An 18,377-nucleotide genomic window follows, 5' to 3' on the forward strand; every position below is an offset into this window, starting at 1 on the left:
TTCTTTGCCTTCTTTGAGGAAGAAGACAAAGATTGCTGCGATCGACTCCTCGATCGGGACCTCTTTGATTTTTTACTCCGGCAGGAGTCCCTAGACTCGCCAGACTTTCTCCCGCATCGAAGACGACTTCGAAGCTAACCTCCCCACCGCCAGTTTATCTCTATGCTCCCTGAGAGCTTTCTCTGTCATGGCTTGACAGGACCTACAGTCGTTGGTACGGTGCCCGGAGCCCAGACACCATATGCAGACGCAGTGAGGATCCGTAATTGACATCTTCGATCCACAGTCATGGCATTTTTTTAAACCGGACTTTGGTGTCGAAGGAGTTGAAGAAGAAGACATTTTTCTTGCAAAAAACAGAAGCACGCCGTTAATGACTCGAAGCGTAAGCTCGGAAAAACTGAACTGAAGCCAATGGGCTCTGGATGTGCTATTTGGGCTGTCGATCGATGCAGGTCCTCGAGACACATTGATGCGACAACACTGCATACAGCGCCCTCTGGAAAAACCTTTTCCAAAGCAGCAAAGCTGGAGAGATAATATCATAAGATGACTAATATGTCGGAGGACACAATCCATTCAAAATGTGGATTTTGGCCAGACGATCACAATCCCAGTTTCAACCAGTTCGATTCACACAAAGGACAGACCTGGAATCCAACAGTGGGTTGCGTGAAAGTGCATGCCGTTATTTAGATATTTCTGGCCTTGGAGAGCAGACAAAAAGCAAGATTGCAAAAGGATAGGTTTTAAACTACGATGAGTAGCCATTTTGAGTATGTGCTCCCCAAAATGGCATTATCTTGGTCAAATACAGATTCTTCAAGGAAGTGCACTAAAAAAAGTTTTAAGACATGGTTCACTACTACCAGTCAGTCCTAGGCAGCTCACATAGGCATAAACACTTGCTATATATGAGAATGCATTACTTACCGTAAAAGCATTTCTGATGGTTGTATCTGCTTAGATTCACATGCTGTGCATAGGTCCGACATCCAGTGGTTACTGCGGAGTATTGCATTTTGTTTTTCGTAGTCGAAAAGGGGACGTCGACAAGGCGTGTCTGAAACACTATCCCTATAGTGACGTGCGTTGTACCCACAATCCCTCACGCGTCGAGGTCCCTCTGTTTGTATTTTTCTGCCCTGAGGGAGCCTTCTAGACGTGAGTGAGTACAGAAAAGAGAGATATATAAAGGAAGTCTATGTTCCTTCCATCCGAGCGGGAAGGAAGGGCGGGCGCATGTGAATCTAAGCAGATACAACCATCAGAAATGCTTTTACGGTAAGTAATGCATTCTCTTCTGATGTTTGTTAATCTGCTTAGAATCACATGCTGTGCATAGACTAGCGAGCAGTACCCGGAGTTGGCGGTGGGTTATGAGAAGCAACAGTAGAGAAAAGGTGTCGTAATACTGCCTGTCCCACCTGGGAGTCAGATCTAGAGTGTGTATCTAGACAGTAGTGTTTTGTAAAGGTGTGCACAGAACTCCAGGTAGCCGCTTTGCAGATGGACTAAAGGGGAACATTTGCAATGAATGCTATGGATGCCCCCGTGCCTCGAGTAGAGTGTGCTCTTGGCCTAAAGGGCAGTTCTCTCTTAGCAAGAGTGTAGCAGAGAGTGATGCATTGAACAATCCATCTAGAAATAGTGGATTTTGAAACCGCATCTCCTTCTCTTCCTGCTGCCACAGAGACGAAGAACTGATTAGTCTTCCTCAGTGGTCTGGTTCTTTCCATGTAGAACATGACCGCTCTGCGTACATCTAGTGTGTGCAGAGTCCTTTCTCCCAAATTGGAAGGATTTTGAAAGAACGTTGGTAGTTCTATAGATTGGTTTACGTGGAATTTAGAAATAAATTTCGGAGCAAACCTAGGGTGAGTGCGTAGAACCACTTTATCTTTGTGAACTGTAACGAAGGGGTCTAGAATAGAAAGAGCCTGAAGTTCACTTACTCTCCTGATGGAGGTGATAGCTATTAAAAAAGCAGTCTTAAGCGTGAGGTGTTTAAGAGATGCTTTGTGCATGGGTTCGAATGGAGAGCCCATGAGTCTGGTAAGTACCACATTAAGGTCCCATCCGGGAGCTGGGTCAGCTATCGGGGGGTGTATTCTCTTTACTCCCTCCATGAAGGCCTTTATAACAGGGATCCTCCACCACGACACTTTGAGTTGGGAAGTGGTGTATGCAGAAAGTGCAGCTAGGTGGACTTTAATGGCGTTAAACACTAGACCTGAATCCAATAGGTGGGTCAGGTATAGGACCACATGTGTGGGAGAGCAGTCAATAGGGTTGATGCTTTTACTCCTGCACCAGATGACAAATCTTTTCCACTTGCTAGAATAGCAGTGGCGAGTGTTCGGTTTTCTGGCTTCCCTGAGGATGTCCATGCATCTTTGCGGGAGTTGTAGATGTCCGAACTCTATGATCTCAGGAGCCAAGCTGCTAAGTTCATGTTCTGGGGGCATGGATGCAGAGTCCTGCCTTTGTCCTGAGACAGCATGTTGTACGGGCAGGGGAGTTTTACTGGGGGGGATAGAGACATCTCCATCAAGTGAGCGAACCATGGTTGTCGTGCCCACATTGGGGCCACTAGTATCATGGTCACTTGTTCCTGGTGCATCTTGTGCACCACTCTGTTGAGAAGGGGAGTCGGGGGAAAAGCGTAAACAAATTTCCCTGACCATTGCATCGACAGACCGTTCCCCTTGGATTGGTTCTGGGGATACCTGGAGGCGTAACTTAGGCATTGTGAGTTTTCCAGGGTTGCGAACAGGTCTATTTCTGGGATTCCCCATTGTGTGAAGACGTCGAAGACGATGTCTTCGTGCAGGCGCCATTCGTACTCTTCGGGCAGGGGGAAATCTCTGCTGAGACTGTCTGCCAGCAGATTGAGTTCCCCGGGTACATGTAGTGATAGTAGGAACATGTCCTGTTTGAGAGCCCACTTCCATATATTCTGGGCCAGCTTGGACAGGCCTGGAGAGTGGGTGCCCCCTTGCTTGTTGATGTAGTACATGGCTGTGGTGCTGTCTGTAAGGACCATTACTGTTTTGCCTTGTAGGTGTTCCTGGAAGGCTCTTAGCGCCTTGAACACAGCTAGTAGCTCCAGTAGATTTATGTGTTTGGATGCTACGTTCGGAGTCCACACTCCGTGAGCAGTCTGATGGGATAGGTGCGCCCCCCATCCTGTGAGGGATGCGTCTGTGGTTAGAGTGGCTTCCGCCGCGGGTGTGGCAAAGGGTTTCCCTTTTTCCATGTTTTCCTTTGTCCACCACCGTAGCGAGAGAACCAAGGCTTGCGAGACCACAACTAGATCCTCCCATAGTCCGCTGGCCTGACACCACTGGCTGTTGAGCCACTCTTGCATTGGGCGCATGCGCAGGCGCGCGTGAGGTACCAAATAAATACACGACGCCATCATTCCTAGCAAGCGCATTGCTTTGCGTACCGTCACCTCTCGACCGGTCACATATTGAGGGATTTGAAACAGCATGTTTTGGACCCTCTCTTTGGAGGGGAAGACGAGGCCGTCCTTTGTTTGAATTAGAGCCCCTAGGAATTGCTTGATTTGACTGGGGTCTAAACTGGACTTCTTTTCGTTGATGGAGAAGCCCAACTGGAACAAAAGGTCTACTGTCTTTTGGGTATTGGAGAAGCATGTTTCGTAAGAATCCCCTGTTATGAGCCAGTCGTCGAGGTAAGGGTAAACTGGGATGGACAACCTGCGCAGGTGGGCCGCTGCCACTGCCAGCACCTTCGTGAATACCCTTGGTGCTGATGCTATGCCGAAGGGTAGCACTTTGAACTGGTAGTGTTTGCCCTCTATCATGAACCTGAGGTATTTTCTGTGCGCTGGCAACATTAAAATATGAAAGTATGCATCTTTCATGTCCAATGTTGTCATGTAATCTCCCTGAGAAAGCAGTGGGATTACTTCCTGTAAGGTTACCATACGAAACTTTTGGGGTTTGATAAACTTGTTCGCTGGGCGCAGATCTAATACAGGGCGCATGGTTAGATCCTTTTTGGGTACAAGGAAGTACACTGAATAAATACCTTCCGTTACCTGAGATAGAGGCACGACCTCTATGGCTCCTTTTTCCAGCAGTTGTTGTACTTCTTGGAGAAGGATGGCAAGATGTTCCGGTGTCATGCGACGTCCCCTCGGGGGTCTGTAGGATGGGGAACTGTTGAATTCGATACAGTATCCGTGGGCTACGGTGGAAAGTACCCAACGGTCTGACGTTATCTCCTCCCATGCAGGAAGAAAGGATGTTATCCGGCCCCCGACTGGTGTTGCATGGGAGGGGATGCGAATCTTCGCGTCACTTGGAGTTGTTGGGGGCTTGGGAGCCTCTGGGGGTGGATCCCCGACCTCTCCCTTTACCCCGGCGTTGGCCTCTTTGGCTGTACTGCCCACTATTGGTCTGGTAATTGGTGGCAGGGTATTGTTGATGCTGACTTTGTTGTTGTTGTTGGCGTTGGCCACGAAAAAAGCGTTTGTTGCCATAGCCGCGTCTGGCAGTGGGCTTAGAGATTTGGTCAAGAGTCTTGATAGTATCGAACTCTTTTTTAGCCATCTCTAGAGCTTCATCCACCGCTTTTCCGAAGAGTTTAGAGTCTTCCACAGGTTTATTTATTAAAGACGCCTGTGTCTCCGGTTTAAACCCTGAGTTGCGCAGCCATACATGGCGTTTTAGGAGTATTCCCTGCACCAGGGAACGTCCCGCTGTTTCTGCCGCGTCCAGAGAGTTCTTTACAATGCTCTGGTTCACCTGGGTTCCTTCGCCAATAGTTGAAAGTAGGCGTGTACGTAAAGGCTCCGGTGCTTCCTCGGCGTCCTTGCGCAGTTTGGCCCACTGCGCGTCTGCATAGCTAGCAAGCAAAGAATTGTTGTTCGCAATTCTTGCTGAGAAGGCAGCCGAGGAAGTTACTCTTTTTGCAAGGGCATATAGCCTTTTGCCCTCCTTGTCAGGGGGTGCCTCACTGGTGGAAAGTGGTACCCCTGCCCTCTTTCTAGTATTAGATACTACTAGGGAATCCGGAATGGAATGTCCCCTAATGTAGAGCGGGTCTGAGGGAGAAGGAGTGAAAAGTTTTTCAATTCTCGGATTGACCCCTCTGATCAATGCGGGAGTGGCCAGCGAAGGGATGATTCTTCTCTTCACTGAAGCTAGGAGGGGAATGGTTTGGCTGACCGGGGGTTTCTCTTTAATTACTTTTTCCACAAAGTCTAATTCTGGAGAGAGCTCCCCAGTGTCCAGTTTGAAATGTGCTGCTGCTCTGCGCAACAGTGCATTGAAAGTGGGCTGATCGTCAATTGGAGACGTGTTCCTAACCGGTGAATTGTCAGGAGGATTTAGGTTTAGGACATCAGTGTCGGAATATACTGATGGGGATTGCCAGGGGTGCGAAGGTCCTTCTTCAGTGTCTTCTCGGAAGCCTTCTTCTATAATGTCTGGCCTGTCTCCCAGACATTCCTCCTGGTTCTGTCCTTCTTCATCGTCCATGAAAACATCCTCCTCCTCCAAGTATTCTTCCTCCCCAGTGAGGTCGTATACGTTATGGAAGTCTGAGGCTGTGTCCACCTGGGGATCGACTAGCCTCGGATTTTTGGCCCTGGGGTCCTCCTGAGGCCCTTCTCTAGTCCTCTTGGGAGTTTGAGAGGTCTGGGTATTCATAAACCTTTCCATCCTCTCCATACAGAGGTGGAGTCTTTCCATGGTTTCATGGGGTACCCCAGAGCGGTCTGGCGGGGGAAAAATAGAGTCATCTAGCTGGAAATGGCTGGACCTCTCCCAAAGCGTCGAGGAAAGTGTCCCGTCGCCCTCCGAAAAACCTTCAGGTGTGCTGGGTGACCCCCCGACTGAAGGGGGTAGTCCCTGCCTTTCTTCGGGCTTTTTCGGCGTGTCTTTCGACTTATGCGTAGCGCTCGACGTGGTCTTTGGCGTACGCTTCTGAGCGTCGGCTACAGCGATCCTCGCCAAGCTTTCGGCGACTCGTTTGTCGGCGACTCGTTTGTCGGCGGAAGCTTGCGTTCGACGCTATGGGTGTCGAACGCTCTGCGGCGGTATGCGCCTTCTGTTGATGCGCGCCGGCCGATGGTTTGGGGGCTCGCCCTTATTTGCCGAAAGCCCAGTCCCTGGTCGCGGCTGCGGTTGCGAGAGGGGCTTCGAACCCGAACGGTCCGAGGAGGCCGCCGGTGGAACCTGCGTCTCCTTGGGCGCCGAAGCTCTTTTCGTCTTAGACGAAGAAGAGCCATGGGTTGTGTGCTTATGTGAGTCTTTGTGTGCGTCAGTGTCGCCGGGGTGTTCATCCCCATAAGCAGGGCATGAGCCGAGCCCGTCGGGGCCGGGGACAGACGACGAAGCGCGCAAGCGCTCCTTAGAGGGGGTTTCGACTTCCGTAGCGGAGGTCGTGTTATCGCGTTCCTCGTCACTGTCGGTGGTAGCAGCGGCGGGTGAACCTTCGGCCTTCGACATCGCGTAGGCCGCCCACCTTTTAACCCTACGGTCTTTTAGAGTTTTAGGCTTAAGAAGCCGACAAGCCGCGCAACCTTCCTCCTTGTGATCGAGGGGCAAGCAGCGGTTACACCGTGAATGCTTGTCCTTCCAAGTGAATTTGCCTTTGCAAAGCGGGCAAAACCTAAAGGGTGTCCTCTCCATAGCCGAGGCAATAAATCGCGATAAGCACCCCAAGGGAAAGGAAGGGGAAAGGGAAAGGCATTCTCAGAAGAGACCCAGAGATGTCCCACGACCCCACTCTCCCTACTGTATATGGCCTGCGAGGCCAGGCCACGTGTTCGGCAGCGCCGAAGGATTTCCTCCGCTCGACCCTCCATCGAAGATTTTGCTCGGCGGAGAACAGCTTACAACTGCGTCGAGGGAGGGATTATTAATATTATGTGAAAAAACGACCAAAGGTCGAGGAGTTGCAATGTCTCTCGAGGAGCTCCGCGTGAAGGCGACCAGAAGCTGGGCGGAAAAAAACAATCTGAGGGACCTCGACGCGTGAGGGATTGTGGGTACAACGCACGTCACTATAGGGATAGTGTTTCAGACACGCCTTGTCGACGTCCCCTTTTCGACTACGAAAAACAAAATGCAATACTCCGCAGTAACCACTGGATGTCGGACCTATGCACAGCATGTGATTCTAAGCAGATTAACAAACATCAGAAATATATATATATAATAAAAAAATAAAGTACAGTGTCCATACAACACTCAATTTAAGGAAGTGTCACAACGTGAAAATACAAATGGAGAACATCTCATAGACTGGCAGACTTGGGGACGGACCAGTGCACTAAAAATGAAAGAGTTGAGCAGTGAGTAAAGCTATAAAGCGTTTACTCACCACCAAGGTGAGCTAAGATTCAAAAACAGACATGTTGGGGGTTCTACTGGAAGCAATGGGGAATGATGGGAGAAATGCTGCAAAAAGAAAACATCCCTTTAACATAAAACTGTGGACGATTGAAAAAACACAAAATAAACTACTATTGAGTACACAAAAAATGTCTTTCAAGTATCATCTTTCTTGGTTCAACATTGAACATTTTACCTTGAATATTTTGTTTATTTGGTCAATTTCAGACTTCCCAGGAAACAGTGGCTTTTGGGTTAGAAGCTCACCAAAGATGCACCCCACAGACCATAAGTCTATGGCCGTCGAATATTCCTAAAAAAACACAAAATGTTTATGTTAACAGAAGTACATAGGAGATCCGACACATCCAACATAAGTGACATTAGCTCTGCCTTTCTTGCCAACAGGTAATCGTGATTTTAAAGAAACAGTCATATGTATAAATATGGGCTGTAGCATCATTTCAATACTTAGTTAAGATTTAGTTTGTCTGCTTGGGGGTTAAGAGCACTTTATACCAAATGAGGAGTTTCCAACTCAATGCCTCCTATTCTATCTACCTTGGAAGATCAAAGGTTAAATCAGAATTTCCAAGGATGTATGAAAAACCTTACTTCCCTGAACAGTAATGTTGCTCTTAGATTTGCATGCTATGCATAATATCCATCTAGTGGTTCGTTTGGAGTACTTCAACTTGTTTATTTGAGCTTTTTGTTTTTAATACATGACAAACTGTGGATCTGTGTAGGATCCTTGTACAGCCCACATTGCATATCTATGCAGAAGCAATGTCCACATTGTTTCTTTATTTCATTGTCTAATAAAAGGGATAGTTTAGGAGGGATTTTCCAAGAGCCAAGGATGAGGACTCAGGGTGACCAAATCACCTCTCTTCAAGGGCTTCTCTGTATACTGACTTACTCTCCAAGGAGCACACGATGGAAGAGCAGTTACCTGTTACTGTATTTCTTCAGCGTTGGTATCTTTCATAGATTCACATGCACCCATCTGCCTCAGGCTTTGTTAGCAATGTAAATTGCTTTATATGTAAAATGTACAAAATTACCAGAGATTTACAGTCTCAAAGGGAATATTCAAGTATGTGAATCTATGAAAGATACCGAAGTGTTAGGACTGATGTTCTATACTCTGGCCTGCTGGACAGATGTATAGAAGGCCAAACTATACTGTGACAGGAACAACTCTGGAGAGCTGTAGCCAAACCAGTTCAGGTAGCAGTGACAGGCTGTCTAGGCTAAGATCTTCAGAGGCAGTCAGCTTGTAAAGGGTCCACGATGAGTTCACACAATGGGAATCACAGATTACACTTAGACCAGAGCTATAAAAATACAGTTATTTATGGCCAAAACACACTATGAAAAATGACTACTAGCAAGTAGAGTGATCACACAAGACTAATAAGACATGCATTACGCACTGTAATAGCATTTTTGATGATTGTATCTGCTTAGATTCACATGCTGTGTATATAGTTTGACATCTAGTGGTAATCGCAGAGTATTGCATCTTTGTTTTCGAAGATCGAAAGGGGACGCCGACATGGGCGTGACTAACACTATCCCTAACGTGAGATGCAGTGTACCCAAAATCCCTCACGTCGAGGTCCCTCTGTGTTTTTTCTGCCATGAGGGAGCCTTATGGTCAGCGTGAGCGAATACAGAAGAGAGAAGGTGTAAGAAGTCTATGTTCCTTCTACTCCACTAGGGGAGAAGGGTGGGCGCACTTGTGAATCTAAGCAGATACAATCAGACATGCTATTACTGCGAGTAATACATGTCTTCTTAAGCTTGTGAATCTGCTTAGAATTACATGCTGTGCATAGACTAGCTAGCAGTACCCAGAGATGATGGTGGGAACTATGAAGGAAGAGTAGCAAAGTGATGTCTTGGCACCGCTTGTCCCACCTGAGAATCAGACCTACAGTGTGTATCTAGGCAGTAGTGTTGTGTAAAGGTGTGTACAGAACGACAGGTTGCTGCTTTGCAAATGGACTCGCAATGAATGCTATGGTGGCCCCTGTGCCCCGAGTAGTGTGCGCTCTAGGCGTGAAGGGTAGATCTCTCTTGGCAAGAGAGAAACAGTGTCATGCAGTTTACGATCCACTTTGAGACAGCTGACTTAGAGACATTAATAGTTACTCACCAAAGTGATTAACATACTCTTCGTCCATTGTCCCCTTTCCTCCATACTGTATGGGCTTCCCTCGCGAGGGATGGGAGCCAGAACCTTTTTCACCAGAAAAATCATCTTTAAATTTAAAGACGCCAGGGCGCGGCCCTGGGAGCATGCGCTCGCCTGAATCCGCCCACCGGCGCCACTCCTCAATGATGCGTCGACAATATGCAACATTGCCTAATGACACCAGTATTATTAGGGGTGAGGATGGTGGGACGTATGGAGGAAAGGGGGACTATGGAATAAGAGTACGCTAGTCACTACGGTGAGTAACTATTAATTACACTTCCGTCCCCTTTCCTCCATACTTAAGGGCGATTGCAACTGAGTGTAGCCCCAGGGTGGAGAGGAGACCCTCCTTAAGCAAACAGGTTTTTCAGAACCGCCTGCCTGAAAGCCGCGTCTGACCTAGAGGTGAAGCCCTGACAGAAGTGCTTGCAAAAAACAGAGGGGGTGACCCAGGTGGCCACCCTACTGATGACCTGCCACGGCACATGGCGTTGGAAGGCAATAGCCGTGCTCTTGGCCCCGATAGCATGGGCATGCAGATTGGCCGGAACCGGCCTGTGTTGCCCCCTCATAGGCCTCCTTGATGGCCGTGACAATCCACCTAGAGATGGAGGCCTTGGAAGCCTGATAACTTGGTCTTGCCCTCCCGAAGGTTACAAAAAGGGCATCAGACTTGCGGAAATCCTTGGTCCTGTCCAAGTAATACTTCAGAGCGCATCTGACATCGAGGCGATGCAGGAGTCTGAGGCTCATCTTTGGGATCAGAGAAGAAAGTAGGTGGAACAATCTCCTCGTTCAGGTGGAAGGCGGATGGGACTTTGGGTAGGAAAGCAGGGCGAGTCTGGAGGTCCACCTTATCCATGTGAAACGTGGTATAGGGCTCTGAGGCCATGAGGGCCTGGATCTCGCTGACCCTGCGAGCTGAGGTGAGGCCCATGAGCAGACTCGGTGCAGCCTCCTTACGGGCAGATAGAATCTGTGGAGGCCCGCCAGGTGGCGCTTTACCACAGGGTTAGAGGAGGAAAAAAGACCCTCCCCTGAATTCCTGTAGACCCCTATGGCTGCCAGGTAAGTGCAGCATGTGACGATTTGCACTCCTGAGTGTGCGAGGTGTGCCAAAAATTAGGGGACATCATCCAAAGAGCACTTGAGCGGGTCGATCTCCGTAGAGCTGGCCCAATGACAGAATCTAGACCATTTGCTCTTGTATTAGCTCCTGGTAGCTTTGCTTCTGGCACCCTGAATGATGTCCAGGTTAGCCTGCGACAGGTTCAAGTGTTCCAGAGTGACCTGCTCAGGAACCACGCTGCGAGGGCTAGTTTGTGAGGTGCAGGGTGGAGAACCCTGCCCCGCTGCTGTGCCAGGAGCAGAGCTGGGCCCAGCGGTAGGTGAATGGGAGGCCTGTCCAATAGGCTGAGCAGCTTGGAGAACCATGGTCTCGCCGGCCACCAGGAAGCTATCAGAATGACGCTCAGGTGACACGATTGCTTTATCCTGCAGATCACCTCGTGGACCAGGGGGGTGGGAGGGAAGGTGTACGCCCACATGTAGTTCCACAGTAGGTGGAAAGCATCGCCCAGGGGGACGGGGCCCTGCCCTTGCCAGGTGGCAAACTGTTGGCATTTATTGTTGTCATGGGAGGCAAACAGAACCACTTGGGGATGCCCCCATCTGAGGAAGATTTCCTCCAGTACCAGGTCATTCAATTGCCACTCGTAATTGTCCCCCCCACCCCCAGTCTGCTGAGTCTGTCCGCCTCCAAATTGGACTCCCCGGGAGGTGGCCGGCGATGAAGTAGAAGTTGTTCTCCAGGGCCCATTCCCACATGCTAAATCGCAAGGTTGCACAGTGGAGGGGGATCTGGTACCCGCCTGCTTGTTCACATAGTACATGCTGGTGGACCTAGGCAGTCTTTTAGTGCCCGAGACGTCAAGGAATTGCCAGCGGAGCAACCTTCCCAGCCGTGGTCGGGGCCAAGGCAGCGGAGGCAAAGGGGTCTGTTGTGGGAAGAGCCCCTCGCAGGCTGGACACCTGCTGAAACCCGTTGGTCGACATGCGCCGGGGAGGAGCGTGGTGTCGGAGCACCAATTATCTAGAAGAAAAAAGAAAAAACAAGAAATAATATCCGGGGAAGAGCATGTGGTATTACACGGACGAAACCAAACACCAGGAGCGCTGGTGAAATCGGCTCGTTCCCGTCGACGCGGAAAAGGGGACTGATGAATGGCACCGGTGGGCAGAGTCAGGCGAGCGCATGCTCCCAGGGCCGTGCCTCTAAATTTAAAGGGGAAGAACATTTTTCTGGTGAAAATGGTTCCGTCTCCAGTCCCTCGCGAGGGATACCCATACAGTATGGAGGAAAGGGGACGGGACTTAAGAGTAAGGGTCGCCTTCTCTGCCAGATGCCACTGAAACGAATAACTGGCTTGTGCTTAGTGGCTTTGTTTTTTCCAGACAGTAGATAACCACTCTCCTGACAACCAGTGTGTGGAGGCTTCTTTCCGGCACGTTAGTGGGGTTCTGGAAAAAGGTGGGTAGTTCTATGGATTGGTTTACATGGAACGTTGAGATAAGTATAGGCGTAAAGCATGGGTGTGTGTGCAAAACCACCTTATCTTAATGCGTACCGACGTGAAACAAAGTAAATTTCACTGCGGCAGCAAGACTCTCCCCTTTCCAACACCACCTTATTTGAAGCATTGCTGGGCGCAGATCACTCCATCCACGTCCAACAATGCCACTAGACCACCGGGGATCCGTTTGTGAAGTGAGGGGAGAGGGGGCTGCTCTCTCTCCCGCCCGACCCCCCAAAGGATGGGACAGCACACTGTGTGGATTAAATCTTTCCTGGCAGAACGAACTACTAGAGTCGCTATAGGTAAAGAAGCAGCAGACCCTATCCCACTCCCCATTGGAGTACCTAAAGGGTCATGCACTCTATAATGCTTATACTAAGCTCCTTTTTGCAGCTCTAGACGACATGGGTGTCTTCTATACCAATTTTGCTGATGACACCCAGATCCTTCTACCACTTTCAGGGAACTACTCTCAAGACACGTTAACCATCAACAATATTCAAATGCCACCATAACAAAGCACCCATTTATCTGAACAAATCCATTGCCAAAAAAAGAATCGGTCAGAACCCTAAGATCAAACAACCAACTCCTACTAGGGTTGCTCCGTTTCAAGAACACTACAGCAGGAGGGAGTAGCTTCCAATACCTAGCGCCGTAACATTGGAACACCATCCCACTTAGTATCAGAAAAGAAGAAACACTATCTGTTTTTTAAAAAACTGCTAAGAACCTGGTTATTCAACCAGTATTGATAGATCAGATATAGCAGTTTCTCTGTAACCTCGCCGTGATACCTCAAGGTCCTGGGCGTGTAATAAATAAATAAGTAATGTGCAAAAAAAAAAAAATGAAAAAAAAAATGAAATTCAGTTTTGGAGGGTAGGGGGGGGCACTCGACCACCAGGCATTTTATTTAATGAAAGGGGGGTGGCCCTCTCCCCCCACTTTAAGTGAATGGGGGGCACTCATGTAGCCCCCCTGGGGGCAGATGTCTGCCCCTAGAAAGGGGTACATGAGATGCCCCCCCCATCCTTTGGGCTGAGGGGGAGAGGGCCAACAGAAATCTGAACAGGCCCCCCCCACCCCCCAAGGTTGGCACACTTCATTGTGCCCATCTGCCCCTAGGCAAATTAACAAAAATAATCAATGAAACTATGTTTTGGTGGGGGGCCACTAGACCACCAGGCATTTTATATAATGAAAGGGGGTGCCCACCACCCTAAGTGTATGGGGGGCATCTCATGAAGCCCTCCCTGGGGGCAGAGCAGATTTCTGCCTTTAACTGCCCCAGGGAGGGCGACATGAGATGCTTCCCATCCATTTGAGGTGGGCGGGAGAGGGCTTCCTGAAATCTTGGCACACCCCCCCACCCCCCCCCCCCAAGCATGTGGCAGTATGTTTTGCCCATCCTGGGGCAGATGGGCACAGTAAAAAAATATCAATAACAAAAAAGTTGTTGGTGGGGGGCACCCTAAACCACCAGCGACTTACGTAATGAAAAGGGAGTGGCCCTCAGCTCAAATGGATGGGGGGGGTGCTCGCATGTAGCCTTCCCTGGGGGCAGATTGCTAGTGCAATCTTGCAATCTGCCCCTAGGAAGGGGCAAATGTGTTTTTAATGGTGGGTGAGGGTCAGATAGCTTGAAAGGGGGCCGTGATCGTAGAGTAGTAGTTCTGATTTGTTTTTGCTGGGGTGACCATAGGTAACAAATTTTTTTTTCGTTTACAGCTTTTTCTACGCGAGCAGCTACTGTTTATTATTATTCTACGGTTAGGGCCCATTGTCAGTGGGGTTGGTGGGACTGGGGCTGGATTGTTAGCAATGTGGGTGGGAGTGGACACAAATTGGCCCCCATGGTAGCATAACATTGGTGTTTCCCTGGGAGCGGCTGTCTCCCATGTGGGTTGACCGTCCGCAAGCCCAGGCTGCACCTCTGGCTGTACTGCTTTACAGATGTCAACTCCGGGGAGGAATGGGGAACCTGCCGCTGGACTTGGGGACGGTTAGGGAAAATTCTCAGAAATGTGCCAATTCCTGTCTACCTTAGAGACCCCCAGCACTTTTGTTCGACTCTAGGACATTTTAATGTTCAACCTGGGAGAGCAAGACCTTTTTCCCCACTCATGTATTTTACTATGATTTAAACTCTGTTTTTTTTGGTTATTGGAGTCAAATGCCATAGGCATCATCTTTTTATATTGTGATGCATAGCAACTTCAGTGTAGTGGCACCGGGAAGTCTTCTAGATTTCCCAAAGGTTTAAATACCTTCTCTTGGATAAACTACTTTTTCGAAGAGCAGTAAAGTGAAATTGACTTTACTTACATTTGTAACTTTCTAGACCCAGCACACACTAGCTTACAATAGGGTGCTGGAGGGGTTACTTATCCCCTTTGTCTAGTTTCTCATGTACCAATTTTAGGTTACCCTTTCTACAATTAATGGCTGGTGGCAATGGTTGTATATAGACAAACAGGGTAAACTCGTAAAAAAACACAAGGAGAGACGGACAAGCCGTTATTGTCCTTAACCGTTAACCCGGTACAGTATGGTAGCACAAAACAACGGTTCAGTAGGAGAGAGAGGTTATTCAAAGATAGTGTATTAAATAATCTTACATAATCACACAGTATGAAAACAGGGGAGACAACCAAGCTAAAAGCTAGCCCTGGGGAAGGACACCCTGACCCTATTGGGGGAGCCTCACACTAGGTGGCGTGTGGTGCAACGCCTATCTAAAAGGGATAGAGGAGAGAGCTGTCCCTAACCTTCTATAATGGTGGCATATACCTTTTCAAACACTAATATCAATTCTGAACAATTCCGACTGGCTACTGCAGAAAAGGACAGCACTGTGTATTAGATTGTCACAGCCAGTTCTGCGTGTTGGCAACCTGCGGACCAGGTTTACTCAGTGTATTCCAAACTAAGTGCAAAAATGTAATTGTGCCCATTGGTCTTAGTTGGTGGAATGCAAAGGGTACAGTCGTACTGTCCACTCCAAGAACAAAGCTAAAATGGCTCTTATATAAAACGCTCACTCCATGTATGCGAGTGTGCAATCTAGTTGGTGCGGTCAGTATCTCAAAGCCCACCAAAGGAAATATGAACAAAGGGCTTAAACCTAATTTGGCGTGCAGAGTAAAACCCAAGAAAGAGCAACAATGGTCATCCATGGGTGCTATACTGCAACTGAGGATTCAGCCTGCGGTAGAAAAGCACAATGGTAGGAAAATTCAAGCACTGCCACCAGCCACTTCAAGTAGTGAGGGTAACAAAAAAAATGTTACATGATTAAGTAGAAAAAGAGGCTACTAAGTAAACCCCCCGCCAACCCCCCCGCCCCCCTTCACACTCCACATAAAATGAGGTGGTGCTGGATCTACAGAGAGAAAAGGTAAGTTAAGTCAACTTCACTTTACTATACTTGGGAACAGTAGTTCTCACAAGTAAAGGTATTTAAACCTTATGAGAAATCTAAAAGATTTCTCTGTGGCACTGCACTGAAGGTGCTGTGTGTCATAAACAAAGTAGATGCCTATGGAGTTTTGCAGACTCCAAAAACAAAGGAAACACATAATCCAAATCAGCAGATCAAAATACACGAGAGAGTGAGAAAAAGGGCTCACTCTCCAAGGTAAAAATTAAAAAGTCCCAAAGTCCAGCAAAAGAGCTGGAGGTCTCTAAGGTTGAAGGGAATTAGCACAGAAATGAGAATTCTCCCTAAAACACTGGTGAGGGGACTTGAGCTTTGGTCGTCCTGCTTCTGGAGGGTCCTTAGGAGACTCCTGGAGCTTTTGGCCGGACTTCAGACTTTACACTCTACTATGGATTTCTTGATCCCTGGTACTTTTTTCCTGCAGCAGCGAAGTAGTACAGCCAGTCAGGGAAGATCGTCCAGTGGATTTCGTCTCAGGGTTAATGGGTCCCACTAACCCAAGTGAAGAAGTCGGCCCTTCGGAGCTTCTCTGTCAAAGTGAAAAAGGAGTTTCAGCACAGCAGCAGGGCTTCACTGGGAAATTCAAAGGCCCAGGAGGCTGCAGCAAGCTTAGTTCACCGGGTCTCCGTTGGGAGTTTCTCCCAGTGGTTGACTCAGCCTTTAGTCCCAAAACCCTTGCCTTTTAAGCAGGTTTCTCCTTTTCATGCACATCCTAGGCTGTCAATCACACAGCCAGCCAATCAGGGCTGGTTGCATTCAGGCACTCCTAGAGACAAAGGACAGGGGAGTTTCAGGAACCTCCCTCCCATCCTGCCTTTCCAGACACACTGGAGCTAGAGGCGGGGATCAGGGCTGAAGCCCGCCAAAGGCAAGACAAATAAAGGGCTCAAACCTGGCTTAACGCAAAGAGTAAAACCCAACAAAGACCTCACAAACAGAAAATGGCAAAAAAAAAGAAGAATGGGCGCTGTACTGCAGCTGAGGGTTCAGCCTGGGATAGAAAAGCACAATGGTAGGAAAATTAAACCACTGCCACCAGCCATTTAAAGCATTGAGGGTAATAAAAAATGTTACATGAGAAGGTAGGATAAGGGGCTACTAGGTAACCCCGCCAGCACTCCACATAAGATGGTGTGTGCTGGACTTACAAAGAAAAAAGGTAGGTAAAGTAAACTTCACTGTACTATTCTTGGGAACGGTAGTTCACACAAGAAAAGGTATTTGTGATGTGCCACCATACAAAAAGTAAATGCCTATGGAGTTTGTCAGACTCCAAAAACAGTGAAAACACAATCCAAATCAGGTCAAAACACATGAGAGTGAGAAAAGGTCCCACTCGCTCCAGGGTTAAAATTAAAAGTCCTAAAGTCCAGCAAAAGAGCTGAGGGTCTCTAGATTTAAGGGAATTGGCACAGAAATGAGAATTTCTTTTAACAGCGGGCTTGACCGAGGTCTTCCACTGAAGATAGAAGTGACAAAGGAATTTCCGGGGCTGGAGGTCAGGGGAAGGAAAATGAAAGGACAAGGAAGACTGAAATGGCGAAAAAAAGAATACTGGTGCCATTTTGGTAAAATGAGCATCCATGGGTGCCTTCACCGGTGCTGTGGAAACAGCCGGCGGTAAAGGTGCACCAAATTAGTTAAAGGATTCACTGCCACCAGCCATTAACAGTAAGCTTGTCCCTGTAACAGAAATGTTACAGTTAAAATGAGAAAGGGTACAGTCCATCTCCCCAGCACTCCACATAAGGTGGGGGTGCTGGTCTTACCTAATAAAATGTAAAAGAGATACAAAGATTCTTTCTCCCCTTGGGAACTGTAGTTCTCATAAGGTTAGCCAGAGAAAGTTAAAAGGGGAGCCCTAAAAGGGCAACCCAGCAACAATAGGCAGTATGTATCAAAAGTTGTCAAAGAGAATACAATTAAAAAGACACTATGTAGAGTCTTAAAAAGGATACCCATAAAAAGAGTAAAAGACTCCGAGTGTGGAAAAAGGTTACCACTCACTGAGGTATAGGGAAAAATAATCCACCAGTGAAGAAAATTGTTCTGGGGTGGACACAGGTCAGGATGATTGATCATTGCTATGAACATTTTACCTAACAGTACTTACAGAAAACTGTTAAATAAGAGCCCTAACAGATTTCTTTTTAATGTGATGTGGAGGTGGGAGGGGGCTGGGGCATACATAGGAGTGAAAATGTAGATAATACAGCAAAATGGAGTATGGGGAGATTGCAAAGAAAAGATGTATACACATAGGCTACACTTTGAATACATCTAAACATGAGATGGATGTCATGTTCAGGGTACAATGTAAAGGCAATAGACATTAGGAGCATGCAAAGCCATACACGTGAACACAGGTAAACCAGTATGAACGGCTGTACCTTTGCGCCTAGTAGTAATTCGGGAGATCTGTACCACAGTGTTACCACCACCGGTGTGTAAGGTTTCAGAGGGGATCCATACTCGCGTGCTAGCCCAAAATCACCAACCTGAAGGCAACAAAAACAACCAAAACAAAGATTAGCAATGCGCAGATACAACTATTTTTCTTTACAAGATCCTAACAATTGCTCATGGAGTAGCTGATTGTTAGGAAAGTTTTTCTGCAGTCCAACTAAGGGCTTAGTAAAACCATACAACTGAGACAGTGCAAGACTCCACTTTAAGTATAAGGCTGTACCACTCGACTACATGGGAGCGTAGACAGAGCAGCCAGGCTTTTCTTAGGAGGGAGAGAGGGCTGTAGAAAGGTACAAATAACTTGTACTATA

The 18,377-nt window shown here is 48.0% G+C and overlaps 1 protein-coding gene across 6 annotated transcripts in view; it reads right to left on the reverse strand.

Annotated features, from left to right (window-relative positions):
- LOC138472139 (cyclin-dependent kinase 11B-like) overlaps positions 1 to 18,377 on the reverse strand; it is a 945,042-nt gene that overhangs the window by 102,102 nt on the left and 824,563 nt on the right. For all 6 annotated transcript variants that reach the window (XM_069610151.1, XM_069610152.1, XM_069610149.1 and 3 more), the window contains 2 exons: positions 17,988 to 18,095; positions 7,570 to 7,686 (listed from right to left, as the gene is read on the reverse strand). In XM_069610151.1, the coding sequence (XP_069466252.1) occupies positions 7,570 to 7,686; positions 17,988 to 18,095 (225 nt within the window). The remainder of the gene's footprint in view (positions 1 to 7,569; positions 7,687 to 17,987; positions 18,096 to 18,377) is intronic.

Source organism: Ambystoma mexicanum, chromosome 8 (assembly GCF_040938575.1).
Source record: "Ambystoma mexicanum isolate Mex_15411 chromosome 8, UKY_AmexF1_1, whole genome shotgun sequence".
Lineage (NCBI taxonomy): Eukaryota > Metazoa > Chordata > Amphibia > Caudata > Ambystomatidae > Ambystoma > Ambystoma mexicanum.